General features: G+C 54.4%; 1 protein-coding gene across 2 annotated transcripts in view; it reads left to right on the top strand.

Moving 5' to 3' along the window:
* The window catches only part of IQSEC1 (IQ motif and Sec7 domain ArfGEF 1), a 238763-nt gene that overhangs the window by 102905 nt on the left and 112686 nt on the right, over positions 1-23172 (top strand). For both annotated transcript variants that reach the window (XM_058678598.1, XM_058678601.1), the window contains exon 3: positions 8117-8161. In XM_058678598.1, coding sequence (XP_058534581.1) covers positions 8117-8161 — 45 coding nt within the window. The remainder of the gene's footprint in view (positions 1-8116; positions 8162-23172) is intronic.

The raw sequence follows: 23172 nt of genomic DNA on the forward strand, positions 1-23172 counted from the left end.
CAGAGACCCTGCCACAACCAGGCATGTTGTCACCTAAGAGAGAAACGTCCCCGGGTCTCTCCAACTTCCCTTTTCTCTGTCCTGGATGGAGCCAACAATGCCTGACCATCTTAAGGGCTGCAGAGGGACAGGGCTTCCCTGAAGGCCCTGAGACTGGGTGGATGCAGCAGATGTAGAACCCTAGATTTGGGGATGATTGCTTCCTCCTGGGCCTCCCCTGCCAGAGGATCCAGCCACATAATACCCCCAACACACTGCCCTGTGGCTGTGTGGCTTAGAGCAGGTTGCTTAGCCTCTCTGATCCTGCTCCTTTTCTGTCAAGTGGGGCTGGGGCTGCAAGGACTCCACGAGGTGACCTAGCATCTGGCAGCCCTATGACCTGTTTCTTCCTTCCTCAGGTTCTTCTGGAGAGGAGGGGGCTGGAGGAGGGGCTGGGACCTCAGCAACATCTGCATCTGGGAAGGGAGGGGAGCCAGGAGGGGGCTGAGGGAGTGCCCGAGGACACCTCGTCATCTCTGGGGTAAAGACGAATTTAAAACACTTGGTGCAAAAGTGTTTGGAAATCCACTCCCCGTTTATTCATGGCGTACATTTCTCAGAGATGTTTCCACCGCTCTCGTGCCACACGTGACCTCGTCTTGCCATCTCCCTTCCCGTGAGCTTGTTTGAAGTGCCATCCTAGGAATTAGGGATAGAAAGACAAGTTGGCAGGGCTGAGAATGGCCTCTGCTGGGCCAAGCAAGCAGGCCAAGGTTGGCTTCAATGGGGATAGATGCTGGGGCTCCACAACTCCCGCCACTCCGTTCTGGGACAGGTCCACTATGGAGGTTCCCTGGCAGTGCCAGTCCTGAGGAGCCTCAGGGCTCACGGCCACTCTCTGTCTCTGGGGGCCGCACAGGGAGATCAGCCCCAACTGACCCATGCAACTGTGCGTGTGAAGAAGAGGCCTTCAGGGTGTGTGTGTGTGTGTGTGTTGGGGGAACTGGGGCGGAGATGAACCACTGGGTTTGCTTGGAGTTGGAGGGAGGAGAAGGGAGCATGGCCGGTTTGGGGCCAGCCTGGGCAAAACAGGTGCCTCAATGGAGTGGAGGGCACAGAGGCCCGAGGTTATGCTAGTTGTGGCTCAGGCACCAGAGGTGCAAGCCTAGTGTCCCCGACTGGCCCTGGCACCGGCTTGGCACCGGCTGTCTTGGTCCTTGAGACTCTGAAAGGTAGGGGGCAAGGTGTTGGTCTGTGTGTGTGCTGAGCTGCTCGTGTGTGCTGGGCTACACATGTGTTCTTTGCTCTTTGTGTGTGCTGGATTACATCCATTTGCTGGACTACATGGATGAAAATACTGAGTGAGTCCCAGGACCCCTGATGCTCAGGATGCTACCTCTGTCCCCAACCAACCCACCTCCTCTCACGACTAGTAGGGAATGCATAAACAAGAACCCTTTTTCTCTCTCTCCCATCTTCTATTCTGTTCCCGTGGTATATGTTTGAAAAAAAAAAAAAACACAAAAAACCAAGCTGCCTGGGGCATTACGTGTTCCTGAGGAAAACTCTTTGTTCATTTCTGATCAGCCTCCAATCCTTGATCCCAGCACCGTGGGGCAGGGAGCCCCTTTCTGCCTGTGCCAAGCCTCCCCCGGGATTAACAGAGCAGCTGAGGCAGGCCGGCCCCAGCTGCTCCTGCCTGGCCCTTGTAGGAGCAGGGAAGTATAAAGGGGCCATTTCCAGCCTCAGGAGACCAGGCTGGGGATACATGAGCTCACTTTGCACTATATCCTACAGGGACTTGAGCAAGTGCAGTTTCTCTAGGAGAGTGTGGGCCATCACTAGCCTGAAATTGTACGGAGAAAATATATGTCACCTGTACCTTGCCCTGGGCCCCTGGCTGTGGCTGTCTGCTGCAGTTCAGGGCAGCTGAGCCTCCCAGAGCCACTTGCCTTCAAAGCCCTGATGGTGTCCACATGTCCCTCCAAGCTGTGTGGCTGCAAAGGAGCCCTGTCACCTTGGCAAGGAGGGGAGTGACTGTACGACCCACCCCTCAGGGACATCTGAAGGGTAAAGGTCACATTCCTGGAGCTCACGGTGGCTCAGCACTTTGTGGCCTTGCTGCTCCTGGCCTCGGACTCCCCTTTCCCCTGAGGCCAGGCCAGCATCTGGGGTTGCTGTGCTCGCCTATGACAGCCGAGTGCAGGGCCTAGGGTGGGGGATGGGGAGGATGGGCTAGCGTCCAGCCTGACCCTCCCTCATCATGTGACTTTGTGCCAGTACGCATCTTCTCTCCAGGCCAAGTCACCTGAGACCAGGCCTGAGCACGGTGAGGTGTTCCCAGCCACTTACTGGGCGGGGGCTCTGTGTGCTTTTGTGTGTGTATCAGTGCGTGTCAGTGACGGTAAGAGTGTCTTTTAGTAAGATTTGTTTATTTACTTAAAATAGTTATGGAAAGAGAGGGTGAGACAGAGAAAGGTCTTGCAACTGCTGATTCATACCCCAGTGCGGGGGGCTGAGCCAGGCTGAAGCCAGGAACCAGGAGCTTTCTCCAGGTCCCCCACATGAGTGCAGGGGCCCAAACACTTGAGCCACCCTCCACTGTTTTTCCAGGGTGATTAGCAGGGAGCTTGATGGGAAATGGAGCAGCTGGGACTTGAACCAGCACCCTTACAGGATGCTGATGGCACAGGCTACAGCTTTATTGCCTACGCCACAAGACTAACTCCAGTAAGAGTGTCTTTTCTTTCTTTTTTTTTTTTTAAACATTTATTTATTTTTTATTACAAAGTCAGATATACAGAGAGGAGGATAGACAGAGAGGAAGATCTTCCGTCCGATGGTTCACTCCCCAAGTGAGCCGCAACGGCCGGTGCGTGCCGATCCGAAGCTGGGAACCACCAGGAACCTCTTCCGGGTCTCCCATGCGGGTGCAGTGTCCCAATGCATTGGGCCGTCCTCGACTGCTTTCCCAGGCCACAAGCAGGGAGCTGGATGGGAAGTGGAGCTGCCAGGATTAGAACCGGCACCCATATGGGATCCCGGGGCTTTCAAGGCAAGGACTTTAGCCGCTAGGCCACGCCGCCGGGCCCCAAGAGTGTCTTTTCTTTGATCAGGCTGCCATGGCTCTGAAGCTGGGTCTGGGAAGCTGTCCCCGGGGCCCTCTGTGGATGTGGAAGGGCCAGTCCTGCCCTGGGCCACAGTTGGTGGCCAGACTAGGGCAGAGCCCTGCCTGCTGTTCTAGGTCAGGCGCTGGGTGAGTGAGGGTCCTCCACCCTTGCCTTGCCATGGAAGAGAGATGGCTTGCAGTGGCACCGAGAAGTCCTGTGGGATGCCCTGGGATGCCACTGCCCCCTGTGTGCCTGGGAGTTGGTGAATGAGGACCAATTGGGAAAGACACGTTGTGCTTAGCAACTCTTTCACTACACTTTTGAACTATGAGAATGTACTAGCTATGTTGGTGTTACATTGTAAAAGTGTGTAAATTCCTGGATTTGGGGTACTTTGGGTTATTCCTGGATATCCAAGGGAACCCTCAGAGGAAGGGCATCCTCAGGGAGCTGTCATTCAGCAAGTCCTGTGCCCTGAATTGGGCAGGCTGTGGAATTTCCCCTACTAGGGAATCAGCTGCCTGAGCCAGCTGTTGGTATGGGAGACCCTGAAGTAGAGAACAGAGCATGAAACTCCATGGGCCTGGGAGCTGGGTAGGGTCACTTAGTCACCAGAAGTTCCATGGAGGTTCTGGCTTCTCTGATCCTCATTTTTCCCGACTGTGAAATGGGAATAAGAAACCCCCTCCACCACTCCCCAACTCTCTCTGCGTGGCTGAAGGACTGAACAAGATCGTGTCACGCCTAGAGGTGGGGAGGTGAGGCTAAGAACCAGGAAGGATCCCCCCAGGAAGGCCAGGGACCCCAGGAACTGGCTGCTGGAAATGCATGTGCCTGGAGTAGGTGGAGCCTGGTGGCATTGGCAGGACAGGGAGTGGAGACTGGGAGAGGAGGGCAGAGCTTGAGGGATTGCAGGCTCACCCTCCTCTCCTGCCTTGCTTTGGACTCAATGAGAGTTCTTGTTCTCTTCCCACCTCCATCCACGGGGCTGGTAGCCGTGCCCGTGCCTGTGTGCCTGCCTGTCATGGGATCACCCTGCCCTCTGAGAACCCCTGGGTGCCTCAGTCTGCATAGCTGTGAAATGGGAATAAAAATATCTTAGGGACCAGGGCTGCTTGTGAGTGTGAAATGATTTAGAGGAGTTCCCCGTACCTGAGGTTCCTTTTCCTAGACTTCAGTGGCCAAAGGTCATCCGTGGTGGGAAAATATTCAATGGGAAACTCCAGAAATGAGCAGTTTGTAAGTTCTTCCTATCTTGGTCCTACAATACATTGCCCAACTTGTCTGCTGTTATTCCTGGTCATGGCTGTTGATCACTCGCTGTGTGTTGCCTGTGAATTAAACTCGCTCGTAGACATGATGCATGGGGAAAATCAGAATGTGTGCAGGGTCGGCTGCAATTGCAGTGCCAATCTTCCAGCCGGGGATCTTGGAACCTGTCTCGTGCAAAGGGGCTGTGTAGTTAACAGGTAGGATAAGACTTGTTTCTGGGTGGTTTGAGGCCACTCCCACCTGTAAGCTGATGAACATTTCTTTAGAAGGAGGGCCTGGAGGACCCTCCCAACCCCCCACTGGCCCCTGCCCCGCATTCACTGTCTCCCTCCCGTGCAGGCAAAGAGACCCCTCCCCTTGCAACAGTGAGTTTTCCTGGCTCCAGCTAGACTACTGGGTAGGGCAGCCTGGCAGGATGGAAGGTGTTGGGGCCAGCCCTGCAACAGTCGCTTCACTGTGCCTGTGGTAGAGCTGGTGGGCAGGGCAGTGTGTGGTCCAGAGCCAGGCCAGGAAGGCCAGCAGTGGGTGGACAGGAGGCCTCTGTGGTGTTTCCAGAAGGAGGTTTTGGGCAGGGCCCTGGCAGGTGTGAGTCAGCCTTGGCACCACCTCATGCCAGCCTGGATTGTGAGACGACTCTAGCCTGGTGCTCCCCCCTCCCCACCATGGACCCCTTAGCATGAGAGGCTGCAGGATCAGCCCCATTGTATGGATGAGGAAATAGAGGTCCAGGTGGGGTCATGTGGGCTCTGAGCCTTGCTTGGGCTCAACTTCTGGCCACACCTCTGTGACACTGGGTACGTCAGCACCTCAAAAGAGGGGACAACAGTGCCTCACCCACTGTGCGTGGTGGACAAGGTGCGGGTGAGCCCACAGACCCTCCCCTGTGTCAGCCTTGCTGGGAGGCTGAGTGTTCCAGAACACAGACCCCATGTGCTCTGTGCATGCCTCCTGCTCAGAGCCCAGTGATGGGCCACCAGTGGCTGATGCAGGCATGTGCAGCTGGCATCTGGCATGGAGGATGAACCAGTTGCAGTGGTCTCTGCCCCTTCCCTTCGATTCGTGCTTCTGCCGCAAGTAAGGAAACCTCTAGAGAGAGGCTGGCAAAGAGCCAAGCCCCATGTTTAGTGCTGGGAGGAGCCTGTGGGCTCGGCTGGCCATCAGTACTGGTGTGGACCCAGGGCCAAAAACATCCCCTCTCTGTCCCCACCCCTTGGACCCCAGCAGTTCCAGGAACGGGTGAGAAAGGAGCCAGTGTGCCTGTACAGATGCCCTATTCAGCCCGTAGCCTCCACAGCCTGTTTACCAGGGCGGGTGGGAGGGATGGCACCCAGCCCCACATCCACAAGGGCTGTGGCATTCGTGCCAGCACCCCCCCAGCCTGGGTGTGTAGTGTGTATGTATGTGTGTGCACTCACACAGGGTGGGGTTTCCAGGCCCGGACACGGGCGAGACAGTGCGAACGGGGAAAGTGCTTCACAGGCGGAGTTTATTTTTATGTCACTGGAAAATAAAAGGAGCCAGGAGCAGGCTGGGCATAATCTCCCCTCCCGTCTTGACACTGGCCACCTCTGGGGAGAAGGCCTTGGGGGTTATTTTTCACGTTGTGTTTCACAGCTATTACTGAAGTTCACGCAGCGGTCATGTGCCCCTTGTTTAATCATAGGGAGGGGACACTGACCGAGGCAGGTTTCATGAATATCCTGATCCGCGATCTCCTGCCGTGAGCTTCCTCCCAGGTCATGGCCTTGCCCCAAACATAGGCAGCCCCTGCTCAGGATCCCCTCCTGATCACAACCCCTCTCGGCACGCTGAAATGGGGATGCCAGGGCGAGGGAGGGGGGTCCTACCAAGTGCCACAAAACCCCACACATGGCCCACACAGACCAGGTGGCCTCGCTGGAGACGCGGAGTGCAGAGCCAGCTGGGGTCCCTGCAGGTGTCCCTTCTGGCAAATCCCAGGCCCTGGAAGGATGCTCTCGGTAGTCCATGTGTTTTTCATCAAGCCCTCAGGCCTTTCTAAGCTTGGGAGGTGCTGGGAGCTTACCTCGCCATGTGGGGAACGGGAGCTGAGAACTGCTGTGCACAGCTGGTGAGCATGAAGAGGGAGGAACCTCCTCTGTGGTGGTTGGGGCTAGACATGGTAGAAGCCTCTGCAAGACGGCGCCACACACCCTGTGTCTAAGTGGTAAAGCAAAACCCAGGGACCATATGACATACCTGAGAACCCGACCACCCCTGCGTGGTGGGTGGATCTTGTGAGCCCCAGGGGAGGGCAGTTTGGCTTGGGCCAGGTTGCCTGGCTCAGGTACATGAACTGGTCCTCCTCAGTGAAGAGGGTGGAGTGCTCGACTGCAGACCCTGGTGCACGTAGAGGACATGGGGACAGCTCATTGGGGCCTGCAGAGGACATGTGGTACCATAGCGGAGAATGGAGAACAGAAATATGAACAACTACCCCAGCCAAATGATAACAGCAAATATCTGGGCCATTGGAGACTATAAGGTCTATGGAATCAGCCAATGGACATTGGAAGGGATTCCTCATCCATAGATCAGTGAGATCGACAGCATTTTGGAACTGTCACATCTACCTGGGCAGAACCTTTGGAACATGTGCCATTGTGACCCTGGGTTGATATTGGCTGGCCTTTCCCCATCCTCGGGTACTGGGATGGTTTGAAGGCTGGGTATGGCCTATCCCCCATCTCCCCTCTCCCTCTGGATATGGGAAGAAGAAATAGAAAGCTTGGAAACAATGATCACACTCACTTCTCCCTAACCCTCGATCCTTCCCACCATGATCAAGTAGGTAAACATCATCTAACAAAAAAAAAGAAAAAAAAGATCCTGAGGCTCCAGAGCAGAGTAAATGGGGTTGCACGTGGAATGGACAGCACTCAGGAAGACTGGACATCCCTGAGCAAGCTGCTGCCCCTCTTGGAGATGAGTTTAATTCCACCCCCAACCCCTCCACCTATGACATGAGGACTTGATGAAGCAGGCATTTGTCTGTATAGAATAACAGTGTTCACAGAAAGTTCTGTATGTGCGTGTGATTGGGTAACATTCACTTTGTTGGTATACTTTTGATATCACACATTGATGTAGGCTGTGTATGCAATGTGAGGTCTGTGGAATGATGCTTCAGTGTTTGGAATGCTAAGCTAGTTACAGCAGGTGTGTATGGGACACAACAACAATACTGTTACAATTCATGGGTTGCAGGTGGGGAAACTGAGGCATCTGGCAGTGGAGGGACTTGTGTTCAATCCCGTGGCTGGTCCACGGTAGGGCAGGATTTGATCCAGGTCCAACCGGCTCCCGGGCCCTCATCCCATTCTCAAAGGGCCATGACTTCCAGTGGGACAGCCAGGCTCTGGACCTGTCCAGGGGGCAGGCTTGGTAGGCCTGAGCCACTGGGTCTGTTGACACGGACTCCTGTTACATGCCCTCCTGTTGGGCTTGAGGCAGAGATTCCCAAGTTGAAATTCTGGTCCAGGATTGGGTCCCCGGTGCCTGCCCAGCCTGAGCTTAGTTTTGTTCAGGTGGACAGCAGCAGTTAGCCTCTGGACCCTGGAGCTGGCATGTGGGAGGCTGGGGTGGCTCTCAGCTGGCCTGTGAGAGGGAAGCACATGGTTTCTTGCAGCTAGGGAGCCCAGGGCACTAGCCTGGCTCCAGCCCCGGGGGATTTGGTGTGTGTGTTTGTATGTTTGTGTGTATTGTACCTCGGTGACCTGTCTCGTTTTCCACCCCAGGAGCTCCCTAGAGACCGGAAGCAGCCTCTCCACAGAGTGTTACAGGTACTGTCTTGCTGCCACCCACACTTTCCACCCAGAGTGGGTCCCCAAGGGGCCTCGGGAAATCAGCCTCACCTACACGTGGCCCTCAAATTCCCCCCAGGGACCAGCAGTACTGCTGGTACTACTGCTATGTCCCTTGAGAGCAGCCACAGTTTGCACCAGATCCCCCAAATCAAGGCTCAGCCCTGACTCCCCCAGTGATTCAGGCTCAGTTGAGGGCACCCCGTGGACATGGGCTGCAGCTGGCAGTTCCCGTGACGACCAAGGCCGTAGCCAAGGGCATAAGGCCGGGGCAACTCGGGGTTTGCAGCTGGCATGTGTGGAAGCTGGAGGATCTGAGGGTCTCCACCCACATTTCTGCATCTGGACATGTCCAGCAGATGTCTTCCAATAAGACTGTCTTCTGTCTTTATGAAAAAGTGAAGAAAGAAAAGAGAGATGGGAGGTCAGGCCAGGGAGGTTAGAAATCAGCAACGCCATGTGCCCTGGCTCGCGAGCAAGGCAAGCAACAAGCAGCCAGGCCGGGAGGGCAGCTGAGAGGGCCGAGCCTACAGCAGCCACATGAGTGGCAGGGAGGTGACCAGAGGTTGGCCAGGCCCCTGTTTGGAGAATGGGAGAAGAGTCTCTTGTAGGACAGGTGGGGTGGGCGTGGCTGCAGCATGTGCAAGGGCTAATGGTAGCAAGAGTTGAAAATGTTTCTGACCTATATCCCACATACGATACAAGCTGGGCTGTGCACACACACCTGCTCAGCAGCACTCATGCCCACATAGAATATGAACCAGGCTGTATATATATGTGCGCACACACGCAGGCTCACACATGCATATTGTTCTGTGTGCGTGCACTCTGCACTCACATGCTCAGATAACACAAGCTGGCTGTGCACACAGACTCACATTCAACATTGACGCCCATGTGTAATATGAACCAGGTTGTGTACACACATACATGCATACACAGGCTCATACTGAAACTCACGATGAGAAGAGTAAACTTGTTTAATGAATGCTGATCATTCTCATAGTGTCTGATGAAAAAGAACTATGATAGTAGGGCCACTTGCTCAGGACCTATTGCTGGCACAGCCAGGTTGGAAGGTTTGGGGCTCTTAGTGTAAATGCTGCGTGCCCAGGCTCATGGCTATACCTCACCCTGGCATGCACACCACTGCACAGTTATATACTCACATACATGCTCACGTGCCTCCACTAGGCTGGTGTGAGGTCCCAGCCAGTCTCTGGGTGTATGTATCAGAACAGGCTGAGCCTCAGGGAGGAAGGTTCTGGAAACTCCTGAAGGCACTTGGGCCACTGGCCTCTCCAGATTCCACTCACGTTACTAATAGAAAAGTGGTCCCACCTGTACTGTCCACCCTATTGGCTGGCCAGTCAGGTACCCTGTTGGGGTCAGACTAGGAAAGTTCTAGAATGGAGGCAGGGTGGGTGACTCTTTGTTCCAGGACTGAATGGAGTTCCCTGCCTATTCAGTTCATCAAAGGTCAGCCTAATTCTCACCAGCCCATGAAAGCCATGTCCATAGTGACAATACTTGACCTTAAAGCCAGGAGCCCAGCTTCCCATCCCCCATCCCGAGTGGACCAGGGCTTGGAAACAAGTACAGCAGGAGCCATTGAGTGCTCCCCTCTCCTGGGCTGTGCTCAACCTCTGTTTCCTAGGTACCTGTGAGAATCAGGCACCTAGGGCCACTGTAGAGCGTCTGTATCAGCAGAGAGGGACAGGCAGCAAAAGGGACTGAGAAATTGGCTTTTAATATCATGTGTTGGGTGGATATAAGATAAGCAAGTCAGGGTGAAGGGGCTGGCTGGTGATAGGCTGGAGGGGAAGGCTTCCCTGAGAAGCCACCATTCAACCTGAGGGTAAGGGCACCCATCATCCCCACCAGGAACAGCCATTGTGAACAAGCCTGCTTGGCATGCTTGAGGCAAGCAGGTGCTCAGTGGGATGTGCCCCCACCCTGCTCTCTCCTGCTTCCTGCCCCTCAAAGCTGCCACGGACACAGACATTGGTGGGCTCAATGTTCCCATTTCCTGGATGAGGAAAACTGAGATGCAGAGATCAAAAGTGCTGGAGCCAGGCCCAGAGCCACCCTCAGGCATGGTTCTTATTCTGTGCCGGGGAGGCACCAACTCTGCTGCTGCCTGGTATAAGGATCTGACTCCCATGGGGAAGGGGCCTTGTAGCCAGGCCCACCCACCCCCACACTGGGCCTGGGGTCCCCGACGCAGCCTGGGAACTCAGAAACAAAGCATCCAGCCAGGAACGGGGCCTCCTCTCAAAGGCCTGGCGGCCAACTCTTCCTCTGCCACAGGCGTGAGAGGGAAGCTAATGTCCTTGTCCCAGGGGAGGGAGGCGGGACGGCACGGCAGGGCGGCTGGCCAGACTGCACCACCTCCTTGTCCATGGCAGAGGGCCACTGCCACTTCCTTGTCCTGTCTGCCCTTCGGCCAGTAGCCCCGCTCTCAAGTGGGGCATCCTGCACTTGGCTTGAGTTAGGCTCCCCATTTCCCAGTGTGTGTGGGGGGGTGCAGGCGGGTGCCCTGGGAAAAAGGCCTTCCCCATTCCAGCTGCCCAGGGCAGGGGGGTTTCTAGGGGCTTCTCCGCCATGGTACAGAAGATGTTGTGATGTTGTGGCATCCTTGCCCGGGGGTGAAAGTGGGGGACTGTCCTGTACCTTGTAGGATGTTTGACTGGCATCCGAATGCCACACGATGTTAGCAGTAGCTGCTCTTCAGCTGTGACAACTGAAACTTTCTCTAGACTTTACCAGATGTCCCCTGTTGGGGGAGGGGTGACGAAGCTGCCTCTGGCTGAAGGCTGCTGTTCTAGGAATTGTGCCTTGGCTGATGACAAATCAAGAAAAATCCCAGGGGTAGAGAACATTGTGGGAGCAGGTTCCTGGGTCTTCCCTCCTACCCTATCCCCAACCCCCACCAGCTGCTGGAAGTCCAGCAGTCTTGCTGAGGGTGTGTGGGACCCAGTCTCCCTTCTGACACGTGCCTTTGCCCAAGGCCCATGTCTCTGGACATCACCCGGCTCCTGGGCTCTATGTGAGCCTCTGGGAGCAAGAGTCTCTTCCAAGACCCCCGTTTCCTCTTTGGCAGGAAGTGGGAGGGTGGCTAAGATGGAACGCTCCATTTTGCAAATAGGTGAGGGGCCTAGATCTTGCATTTACCCTCCACAGTCCGTACAGCAGTCTGTGCCACAGGTGGGGTGGGCACGGGAGAGGTGTGGCCTCATGGCTGGACAGAGGGAGAGGTGGCTATGCAGGACTGGTGTAGACGCTTTAGGTCCTGTGGACAAAGAATGGAGCATTCAGTCAATAGCCAGGGATGCTGGGGCTGGCATGACCAGAGAAGGCACTAATGGGGGAGAAGGGAAGTTGGGGACCATGTGGGGGAACTGCCGGGGGAGGGAGGATGCAGGGGTGTGGTGGCCTAAGGAAGTGCAGGGGCCAGCGTGATTCTGGGTGGGTATAGGGCACCTGGCTCAGGCCTGGCCTTGAATCTGAAAGCCATAGGGGGCGTGGACACTTTGACAGGTGGAGAGTGAACTGTAAGGCAGCTGGAGCGAAAGTGGAGAAGGGAGAGACACAGAGGCTGGGCCTGTGCGTTTGCTCCTGGTCTGTGACCTGCAGGTCCCATGGTCCTTGGAGTCACTCTTTCTGCTTAGAAGTCCCCACCCCAGCCCAACACTGTCCCCAGTTGGCCATAGCCCCTTGGCCCAGCCCCTTCCCTCCCTCCCACCCTCCCGCTCACCCTCATCAGTGTTCGCAGCAGGCGTTCCTTCCGTCAGCCAATGAGTGGCTGTCATCACGCTTCCATTTCACATTTTATCAGTGTGTCCTGTTGCCCAGGCAACGGCGGCAGCCAGGGGAGGCCCTGTCCATCTTTTCCCTCTTGCCTTTCAGAGTCGAACAGTCCCCACCCCAAGCACCACGTGGCCGCTTGGTGAGTGTTCCAGGCTCCGCCAGCCAGCTTCGACTAGTGGCTGTTGTTGGTCTACCACCCTGACTGCTCCCTACCTACTACCCCTTGGGTCTTGCCCAGCCTCAGCCTCCCCAGCCACACGAGCAGTGGACAGCTTGCCTGGTCAGGTGCTGGCATCCCTGAGGGGCTGCTTGGAACAACAGCCTTGCCAAGCCACCGTGAAGCGCTCCAGCGCTCTGGGCCCCCAAGATGAGGTGTGGGGAACTCCCGCAGCTGCACATGGCCGGAGCTGCCTCACTTGGCTTTCGGGACCCTTGGGGGAGCCCCCAGAAGCCCCAGGCACCAAAGACGGCAGCAGCGTGAGACTGCCCAGGCGAGGCACAGGCATGAGCCGCTAGGCTTTTGTGTTCGCTGCTCTTTGTATTGGAGGCGTGTACTGTACGGGCTGCGCTCTGGGCAGGGCTGGCTCATGTGAGCAGGGGGGGCCCCCGTAGTGGGGGACCAAGCGGGCCAGAGCCGCCAGTCCTCTGACTCCCACCAGCCCCTCTCTGGGTCTTCGTGGAGATACTGCAGTGATTCGGCTCTGGACCCAAAGGTGAAAATGCTCAGGTTCAAGGCCTTTTGCCTGGATTATTGGCAGTTCCTGTGCTTGCAGCCTCTGCATGGGGCCTATAAAAGGTAAGCGAACCTTTTGGGGAGGGCGTGGGGTCTGCACGGGAAGTTTACCCCATGCCTGCTCAAGGCCCCAGCAGTGCACAGAGGCCCCACTGTGGCCCAGAAGAGGCAGCATTTACTACCATTCACTTTGCAACTCTGCCTGACTGCACCCTCCCCGGGCCTCTAGCCTGACCCGGGAGGCTTCAGCGGAACTGAGGCTGTGCCGCTTTGCTTTATTCTGGATCTCACTTCTGAGCAGGCCCGGCCCCCCAGGAGGGCGGCCACAAAGGTCCAGAGGGGCCTGGCCAGCTCTGCTGCCGCGTCTGCCCTTTGGGTCGCCGGCTGCTATGGCTAACAGGTCTGCTGCCTGCACCCCCAGCGTGGTCTGGGGGACAGAGTCGAGGTCGCTGTGCTTACTGTCTCAGCCCCAACTGCCTTGGCCCTGAAGTAAGCTGGACTGTGAACACGCAGAGCCAGAGGTCATGTGAGTGTGAGTGCATCTGTGTGTATGCATGTGTTTGTGTCGGAGTGTGAGCATGTATCAATGGGTGTGAGGAGTGTGTATGTGAGTATACACATGAACGTATGTCGATAAGAGTGTGAGTGTGTGAGTCTGTGTCGCAGTGTGTGTGTTTCAGTTTGTGTGAGTGTGAGAATGTGTGTATGAGTGTATGTCAGAGAGTGTGTATGTGAGGGTATTATGAGAAAGTATGCAAGCATGTGGAGGTATGTAAGAATGTGTGAGCCTGTGTGACAGTCTGCGAGTATATATGAGTGTGTGTGTGTGATAATATGTGTAGGTGACAGAGTATGTGAGTGTGAGAGAGTGTGCGACATGTGTCTGAGGGCATGTGTGTGTATAAATATATATAGGTGTGACTGTGTCTGTCTGTGAGAGTATATGAGAGGCAGTGTGAGGCTGAATGGGTGTGTGTTGTATTCACACACACTTTGGTTGGGACGCCCGGGGCCCAGCAGGAGGGCATCGGAGGCTCCACCATGGCCGCCGGTGCTGGTGTGGGGTTAGACTGGGGAGGCAATGATTCCATCTCCTTTGGAGTTAAAAGCTCCTCCTGGTCTCACACTCTGTAACGAGCCTGGGACCCTGGGAAAGTGTGGGAGCTCCCCTTTTGATTTCTGATAGGAAAAAGGATGCGGAGGGTCTCCTAGCAAGGACAGCCCCGCTCATGGGCCGGGGCCAGGGAGAGAGGCCTGGCCTGCATGTGGTTAGCTCCAGGCATCAGCTGAGTGCAACACTAGGAACCCTCGGCGCTGGGCATTCCGGGCAGGCCCAGGACGTTTGTTGGTATAGCGTCTTGGGATAAGCATTGCTGGGTGCCCAGAAGCACTCCTGGCTGTTTAGTATCTGTGTCCACTGGGTGGTGGGGGCTGCTCTGTGTCCTGGATTGTCATGCTTCCCCTTGGCCTGGAAGACGGGGTACAACCCCCTTTCCCAGTGAGCAGGACGAAGTTGGCGGGGATGTTGGGATGGCAAGGGTGGCCATGGCATCCTAACTCAGATCTTGCTTGTTCCAAATTGAACTTTCCACAGATGTCAGGGTCCTGGGGCAGACAGGGACCAAAGGACTCAGCTGGATGGGCTCGAGTCATGGTCAGAGCCTTGGCAGAGACACAGGGGCTGGGTGTTAGGACTGTGAGGAGGAGATGACAAGCCAGGCGGTGAAGTACCTGGGATTTCCTGAGCCCAGGTGAGAGGATGCATGCTGGGCTGGGCACACTGTGTTCTGTCACAGGGAGAGGCTGTGGAGTGGAGAGGGGACTCCGGGACTTGGGTCCAGGCCCAGGAGTTAGACCTCACCCGGCAAAAAGTAGGGACTTGAGGTTGTGGTCACACTCTGGGGGTCACGTAGTCCGAGAAGGAGAGGCTTAGCTGAGCCTCAAGCCCCTACACTTCCAACCCACAGGGGTCCATTAACAAGTTGGGGGATTGTTAGAGGTGGCTCAAATGTAAAACTGCATGGGGAAAGTCGTCATGTGGGAGAAATTAAGGAAGGCTTCTTGCAGGCACAACATATGAGCTAGACCTAAATGCCAGGAGGGTACCTCATGCCCTGCACGTAGTAGGGCCTCAGCAAGTGGTCATCATCCTCTGTAGGAAGACTGCACGTGGAGCCGCCTGGCCTGGCATTCTGCTGCTCATAGTCGGCGTTGGAACCAGCAACTCCACAAGTTAAGAATATGAAGAGGGTGTTTTGCAGACAATGCATAATTAACCACTTCTAAACACAGTGTGTGCCGGGCTCCCTCAAAGCTGTTAATTATTCTTCATTAGCGATCTTAAATTAATGTAAAATAATCCTGGCTCCCTGCCAGGGGCGGGGCCAGGCAAGGAGCGGATGCTGCTTGTCTCAGGCAGCCAAGGAGAAGCAGTGTCCCCGCATGGAAAAGGGGTGGCACCTCCGTCCCCTGCAGACCCGGTAGCCATTGTGTGGGGCTGTGGACCCCTTGCCAAGCCACCCTCAGCCCAGTCCTTGAGGTTGACAGACCCCAGGCTGCTTGCAAAGATTGCAAGTTAGTTCAAATGTGGAGGAACTACACCGGGGAACTTTTCTGGGACCCAGCTTCAGGCAGTTATCCGGTGATTGTCCCTTAAGTCCCATCACACCCCTGCTCCCTGAAGCTGGGCCTAAACAAGACTCCCTGTTTGTTTCCAGCGCCTGTGCATTTTCGTCCAGTTTTGCTAACATGAGTGACTGCTTTAAACTTTGGATCCGCAGTACCACACTCCACAACCTGTTTTTAAACCTTTTGCAAGGGACTGGCATTGTGACACAATGCTACCTGTGACACTGACATCCCATATGGGCACCAGTTCAAGTCCCAGTTTCTCTGCTTCCAGCCCATCTCTCTGCTGATGGCCTGGGAAGGCAGCTGAAAACGGCACAAGTGCCTGGGTCCCTGCAACCGTATGGGAGACCTGGATGAGTCTCCTGGCTTTGGCCCAGTGCTGACTGTTGAGACCATTTGGGAAATGAGCCAGCAGTGGAAGATCTCTCTCTCCCTCCCTCTTTCACCTTCTCTCCCACCCTCCCTCCCTAATTCTCTGCCTTATAGTTAAATAAAATAAATCCTTATTTTTATTGGAAAGGCAAATTTACAGAGAAGCAGACAAAGATTTTCCATCCACTGGTTTACTCCCCAAGTGGCTACAATGGCCTAAAGCCAGGAGCTTCCTCCAGGTCTTCCATGCAAATACAGAGTCCCAAGGCTTTGGGCTGCCCTCTACTGCTTTCCCAGGCCACAAGCAGGGAGCTAGATAGAAAGTGGAGTGGCCAGGACAAAAACTGGTACCCATGTGGGATCTTTACCCTTAAAGGGAGAGAATTAGCCAGTTGAGCTGGTGCATAGGGCCCACATAAAATAGATCTTTAAAGAAACAGTGGTGCAATCCAGGTAACATAAAATCCACTGGAAATATTTTGAGTCACAGTGCTGTTGCTCAGCCAGAAGCAAATCCACAAGCTTTTCCACCCCCCACAGACCCATGTGCCAGCTCTGCTGATCGCCATTTCCCAGCCCCTGGCACCACCTTTTTACTTCCTATCTCTTCAAATCTGACTGCTCTGGGCACCTCCTATGGCTGGGACCCAATGGTGTTTGTCCTTTGTGACTGACTTGTGTCACTTCCCATGATGTCTCTGAGGCCAGTTGTGCCATAGCCTGGCTCGGAATCATCTTCCTTTGTAAAGTAGAGCAGCACTCCCATGTGTGCACCTGCTGCCTTTTGGTTCTATAACCATCCATCGGTGGCCACGTGGGCTGCTGCACTTTCTTGCCCGCATATGCAGCAAGTGCAGGTGCTTGTGTGTGCCCAGGTGGATATGTGTTCTTCCTCACTTTGCTGGGTGGAGGGAAGTCGCTTCTGGCTGTGGCAGTGGTAGTCTGGCTGAGAGCCCAGTGTCTCCTCAGTCTTGCTGCACTCAGTCTTAGGAACAGATACCTTTAAAGAAAATGAAGATTAAGAACATGCGTGAGGGTGATTCAGAAGGTTGGTGAACAAATGCAAAGTCAAAAGATGTGTTGATTAGGGATGCAGAGATGTTGAATTTGGTGCAATCATTTCTTTGTATTTTTTAACGAGAAAAGGTTTGTTTAGCTCACGTTTTAAGAGGTTTGAGCCCAATATGGGTAATCCTACTGCCTTGGCACCTGGTAGGGGTGGCAGATGAAAGGACACTGATTTCTTAGCATGTACATTCTCCACGAGTTTTTTAAATAATCTCCTGTGAGCTGTGCAGGCCAGAACCTGTGTCCCGCATCAGGCATCTAAGCGTGGGGTGAGACAGGCATGTGCTTCCCCCTCAGTCTGTGTGGTTCCTGTGTAGCTCCAAGTCCCATATAATGAGGGCTTCCTGGGGGCTGCTGGCTCTGCCCACAGGCTGACTTGGCAGCCTCACCTCCAAGTGGGCTGTGGATGTGCCGTCTGGTTTTTTTGCGGAGGCTTGGCTCAGCTGATATGAGCTGCAGCTTCTTTCCCAAAGGGCAGATTTCTGCTAGAAATAACCCAGGCCAGGAAAACCTAAGACACAGAGCAGAGGAACTCCTCGCACTTGTGGGCACAGGAAATGAGTGCAGAGGCTGAGTGCCAAGGCCATAGTGCAGCAGCTGGACCGGAAGGGCCTATAAGTATCACCAGGGCACCCTCTGTCACATGCTGAAACCTCAGGGCTCAGCTCTCTGAGCTGGATCTGTCCAGTGGTTTGGGGCATCTTGGGTTTGGAGGTGACAGTGCAGGCTCTTGCTGGGAACCCAGTCTAGCTGAGTTCTTTGATACTGAGTGGTATGGTGGAGGTTCACCATTTTACTCCCCTGAAATTTTCACTGATCCTCACAGCAAGTGGACCTGGAGACCATTGTTCCCCTGTGCCCCACCCCCATCCCGCAATTTAGACGAGAAAATGGAGGCAGGCCAGAGAGGTTAAGCAACCTGCCTGAGGTCACAGAGAGAAGGAATCTTTCTCGAACATGCCATGCTGCATGGTTACGCACGCTAATTCTGACCTTATGGCTCCGGGTAACAGCACCCGTTGCCATGATCACAGAGCAATTATTCCAAAACTTTGTGCATCTTCCTGTAGATCTGCAATTCAGGTCTTGCTGTCCTCAATAGCAGCGAGTACTTCCTGAAAACTGAGATCTCGATTCCAAGGAAGTCCCCCCTGCTTCCTCATCCTCTCCTCCATTCTCTCCCTCCCTCCCTCTTCTGGCAGTGACTGAATCCCCAGACTTGTCAGCAGATGTGGCCTCCTCAGGGGCCCTGGGCTTCCTCACAGCATGGTGGCTGGCTCCCCAGGGTAAGCAAGCAGAGAGAAAGCCAGGCACACCTCTACCTGCTCTGTTGTCCTCACTGGGGAGGGCACTTGGCAAGGTTCTGGCAAGAGGGACAGGAATGGGAGTTGGGACCACATTTGGAATAGGACCTGCCTCACGGACCGCATCTGATTACTGGACTGGAAGGGTTCCTGGGCTGGAAGGGAGTTAAAAAGATCCCTCTGGATGGAGGCTGGCACTCAGTGGTGGGTTTTCTTTTTGTTGTTATAAAGCAAGTTCAGAGTCACAGAGGACAGGCAGGGTCTCCCATGACAGAGGGACACATGGCTCATGAGAATGGTGTGGTGTGAGCAGCCTTCCTGCAGTCTTAGTCACTAGGCCCCCTGCAATCACCCCTGCTGGTTTTCCAGCAGGAAGCAGAGTGGATTTGAAACCGGGATAGTGGGGGCACCCACTGTTGTCCTTCCCTCCAGCTGTGAACAGGGCCAGTCCAGGTTCACATGGTTCACATGGAGCCCTTGGCCATGTGCCTTCATTCAAGTTATGAAGTCTCAGGGAAAAGTTTGATTAGTTGAATTGGGTTAGGTCCCACCCTGTGACAGTACAGCAATGTCAATGTCAGTGGAAGGAACAGGAAGTAGGAAGGAGCCTCCCAGGAACCCTTGGCTTCCACCGCAGACACAGGCTTCCGAATCCCTCCCCTGAGTGTGGCTGTGGAGGGACAAAATACACCAGAAACACACCAGAGGGTCAGCTTAGCAAACTGTCAGGGGGCGGGGCATGCTTGAGAGTTGCAAACGGTGACATCTATACAGTGTAGGATGAGAGGCAAGCACTGGGGGGCAGCTGTTTGGTGCTGCGGTTAAGCCGCTGCTTGGCATATCTGCATTAGCATCTGGGTGCCATCCCTGCGTCCCATGCAGCTGCCTACTAATATGCACCCTGAGAGGCAACAGGTGATAACTCAAGTGCTTGGGTCCCTGTCTCCCAAGTGGGAGGACCAGACAGAGTTCCAGACTGCTGGTGTCAACCTGATCCACAGCCCTAGCCAAATGGGGGCATTTGAAGGGAGTGAACCAGCAGATGGAAGATCTATTTGTCTCTTCCTTTTGAGTAAATAGAAAAAGGAATAAATGAACTTTAAAAAAGAAAAACAAGCATTTAGAGTTGAGTGCAGCTCAAGTTTAGAGAGAGGGTACAGGTGGACCTAGGTCCGCTCGGCTTCCAGTGGGCTTGTCTTTGGTGACCTCACCACTCTTCATTGAATATTAGCGGGCTGTGGGCTGCTCTGTTTGTTGGGCGGTTCACCTCCTGTGTCAGCTGCACTGGCCCAGGGTGCCCAGATGTTCCGTAAAACCCTACTTTAACTGTGTCCCCAGTGGGGTGTCTTGTGAAGATTTTGGGTCTGGGGACTGAACAGAACAGGAGGCTCTCTCTGACTCAGGTAAAAGGATGGGCATCCTGGGACATCACACTTAGATAGAAGCATGGCCTCACCTTGGTCCCAAGCCCTTGGTCCCAAGCCCACGGCCCCTGTGCTGGAGCCAGATCATCAGCTGTCCTGACCCTGCAGACCCCTACAGAGCTTGGCACCTGTCCACTGTTGCCCAGCTGGTTCTAACCCTTAGACATGAGCTTTTGTGAGGATACAGGTTTCTGTTGTCACTGCCGCTGAGCCCATGGTGCTTTGTTATGGCTGCTGCCAGAGGCTGTGCAAGACTGGGCAGTCGATCAGGACCTCATAGAATGGACCAGGTCAAGGGGCTGGCATCTGGTGGGGGAGGGCAGGTTTTCTTGCTGCATCCTCCCTGGTAGGAGGTGGAAAGTCAAGAGGAAAGGGGGAGGGGCGAGCCCACCCTTACAGTAGTAATCCTCCCCTGAGGTGACTTGCCTGTTCCCGTAGTGACAGCATCAGTCTGTTCATGAGGGCTGAGACCCCATAACCTGACCACCTCATAAAGGTCTTTTCTCTCAACACTGCTGCAATGGTTTTAGTAAGTTTCTAGCACGTGAATTCAGGAGAATGTATGGAAACCACAGCACAGCCCTGGCACACCAACACAGGGCTCTCTCAAGGCTCATTGTCAGACTGTGTTGAACAGAGTTTGTCCATGGGCTCTGTATCCCCGGCAGAGCCCGTGCATCTAGGGTTGGGGTGAAGGAAATGAGACATTCCCTTTAGGCACCAAATTTAAGGGAACACCAAAAAAAAAAAAAAAAAAGTCAGCAGTCAAGTTAGCTGAAAGCCAGATTTTGAACTCAGCCTAGGTTGTCATGTCTGTGTAGTCCTACATGGTTATGCAGTAGGACCAGTCGTTTCCAGACAAGCCACAGTTTTCGGCCCCTGGGCCCTCAGAACAGTCTATAAGGATTGACAATGGTGTGTGAGCAGATCGGCAGTGTGGAGCTTTTTGTATAATCATCTTGACTTTTAAATCTTATTTTTAAAAAAATATTTATCTGAAAGGTAGAGTAGATCTTTCATTTGCTAGTTCACTCCCCAAATGGACACAGTGGCCCAGGCTGCACCAGAATCTATCCAGGAGCCTGGAACTCCCATCTAGGATTTCCAGGTGAATGCAGGAGCCAAGCGCGTGAGCCATCTTTCAGTTCCTTCGCAGGACCATTAGTAAGAAGCTGGAGCAGCCGAGACTCGAGCCATAGGTCCACTGTGGGATCCAGCATCACCAGCTGATGCTTCGCCTACTGGGCCACGACACTCTACCCCTTGGCCTTGTTAACTCTGTCCACTTGGTCTAAATCATCAGAGTATTTTGTTAAGTGTATACAGAAAGCAGTACATTTCTCCTAGAGTGGTGGGCTTTAACACAGCTCTGGACAGCGCTGGGCTTGGCCCTGCAGTGGCCTGTGCACAGCCCCCAAGGCTCAGTACCTGGCAAGGAAGTCCCAGCGGCACAGAGACCCCTGGAAGAGTGGGGCAAAGCTGTCTCCTGTGTGGGTCGGGCAGGTTGTCCCCAGGGAGCATCATTAGGCTGGTGGGTGCTCTGAGTAGGCTGTGACAGGTGCACTGTGGGGTTGGATCCCGGTGAGGGTGCTGGCCGTATCTGCCACTCTGTGCAGGTCAGATATGTCCTTGTTTTAAGGAGAGACATTCTGAGACCACAGAAGGTGGGGGATTTTCTCTCAGCTCTGGAGAAGAAAATGATGTGTGTGTGTGTATGTATGCCGAAGGGACCCCAAATGAATGGGGTTGGGACTTCTGGGGGACAACTCCAGGGAAATTCTTTGGGCTTGGCCAACAATTTTTGTCAAGACCTACAGTAATTGGAAAGACAAAACTTGGGAGCAGAGCCCAGCTCACCAAGGGGCAAGTGTTGTGGAGTGGTTTGTGTGGGAGGCCAGCCCCCGAGTCTCCTGGAACTGCTGTCCCTCTCAGCACAGTTGCTGACACCTCTGAGCCCTGGCCTCACCTGCTCTGAGAGGTGCCCTGCCCTGGGTCACCTGGCCTAGGCCAGCACTGCCTTCCACTCCTTTCAAGCTACCGGCTTTGTTCTCGAGGTCTCCCTCCCTGCCCTGGAGATGGTTCGCTCAGCAAGGATGTCCTCCCAAGGTCAACTCTGCTCCTTTGTTGTTTCCTGCCCTGGCACCTGTACGTAGTAGGTGCTGAGGGAGTGTGTACACTGGAGAGATTAGCCAACTACAACCACGGACTTGGGGCAGTTCACACCCCAGTGTGAGCCACAGCTTCTATATCTGCATCCAATCAAAGTTCTTGGCTTGCTTGAGGCTGAACCCCTTGACCCAGTCCCACCCTGGTGCTGTCCCCCTGCCCCAGGCTTGTCACCACATTTCCTCTGAGGGAACAGAAGCAGGTGAGAGTTGTGCTGCATAGCCTGTCCCACCCAGGATGTGAGTGAGCTCACTGCTCCCCACGGCTCACACTGTCACAAAAGCGGGCAGGTTCCAAGCTCAGCACCCTTGGCAGGAAATAGTATCTGTGTGAAATTGAATAACATTGTCTTGTTTTCATGGTAACCTTCTACTTACAGCAAGTGATACTAGTTTTCCATTTAGGGGAGTGATATAAAGTTTCCTTTTAGAATGAATATTTTCAGGGGGAACAGCCAGTGAATGGACTATTGTGCACATGGCTTGAAACTTGGTGCTGTTGAGAAAGTTGGGAACAAGTTTGGGAGGACTCGGGGAGTCAGTGGGAACTGCAGTCCTATCTCCTGGTGGCTTTTCGCGTGTGCCGGGCTTTCCTCCCACCTACTCTGCCCTTCTTTTCCTGCAGCTTTTGCAGATGCTCTCCAGGACTACCTGGCTACAGATGGTCTGTGCACCCCCACATCCTTACAAGGACCGTGCAGGTGTCTGTTACGGGTCCTTTTGATCAAAATCCGCCCCCTTCTTTTTTTTTTTCTATCTTTGTAGTTTATCAGACAAAGAATTTAGGCCATTGACCTTGGGTGGGTTCCACAGCCAGGATTCAACTTGGTTAGCCTATTCCTACATCTTCCATAACTCCTGATCACTGTCACTCGGTATTAGGCAGAAAAGCTTTTCAATTACTTTAAAGGTTTATCTGTGGGGCTGGCATTGCGGTGCTACAGGTTCTGCTGGTTCTGCTGGCATTCCACAGCCAAGTGTCAGCACACTGCTGTACTTCTAATCCAGATCCCTGCTAATGCACCTGGGGAAGCAACAGGTGGTCCCAGTGCTTGGACCCCTACTTCCCACGTGGGAGGTGTGGGCAGAGTTCCAGGCTCCTGGCTTCAGCCTGACCTAGACTCTAGGCAGGCCAGGTGGAAAAGGGCAGGCCTGGTGGGGGGGAAGGCGTTGCAGGGGCTGTGGCAGCCCCACAGCTTCTCAGTTTCTATTTACTTATTTATTTTTATTAAAAAAGCAGATATACAGAGAGGAGAGAGAGAGAGGAAGATCTTCTGCCCATTGATTCTCTCCCCAAGTGGCTGCAATGACGAGCTGAGCTAATCCAAAGCAAGGAGCTTCTTCCAGGTCTATCACACAGGTGCAGGGTCCCAAGGCTTTGGGCCATCCTCGACTGCTTTCCCAGGCCACAAGCAGGGAGCTGGATGGGAAGCAGGGCTGCCAGGACACGAGCCGGCTCCCATATGGGATCCTGGTGCGTGCA

The sequence above is a fragment of the Ochotona princeps genome, chromosome 21, assembly GCF_030435755.1.
Source record: "Ochotona princeps isolate mOchPri1 chromosome 21, mOchPri1.hap1, whole genome shotgun sequence".
In the NCBI taxonomy this organism is placed as follows: domain Eukaryota; kingdom Metazoa; phylum Chordata; class Mammalia; order Lagomorpha; family Ochotonidae; genus Ochotona; species Ochotona princeps.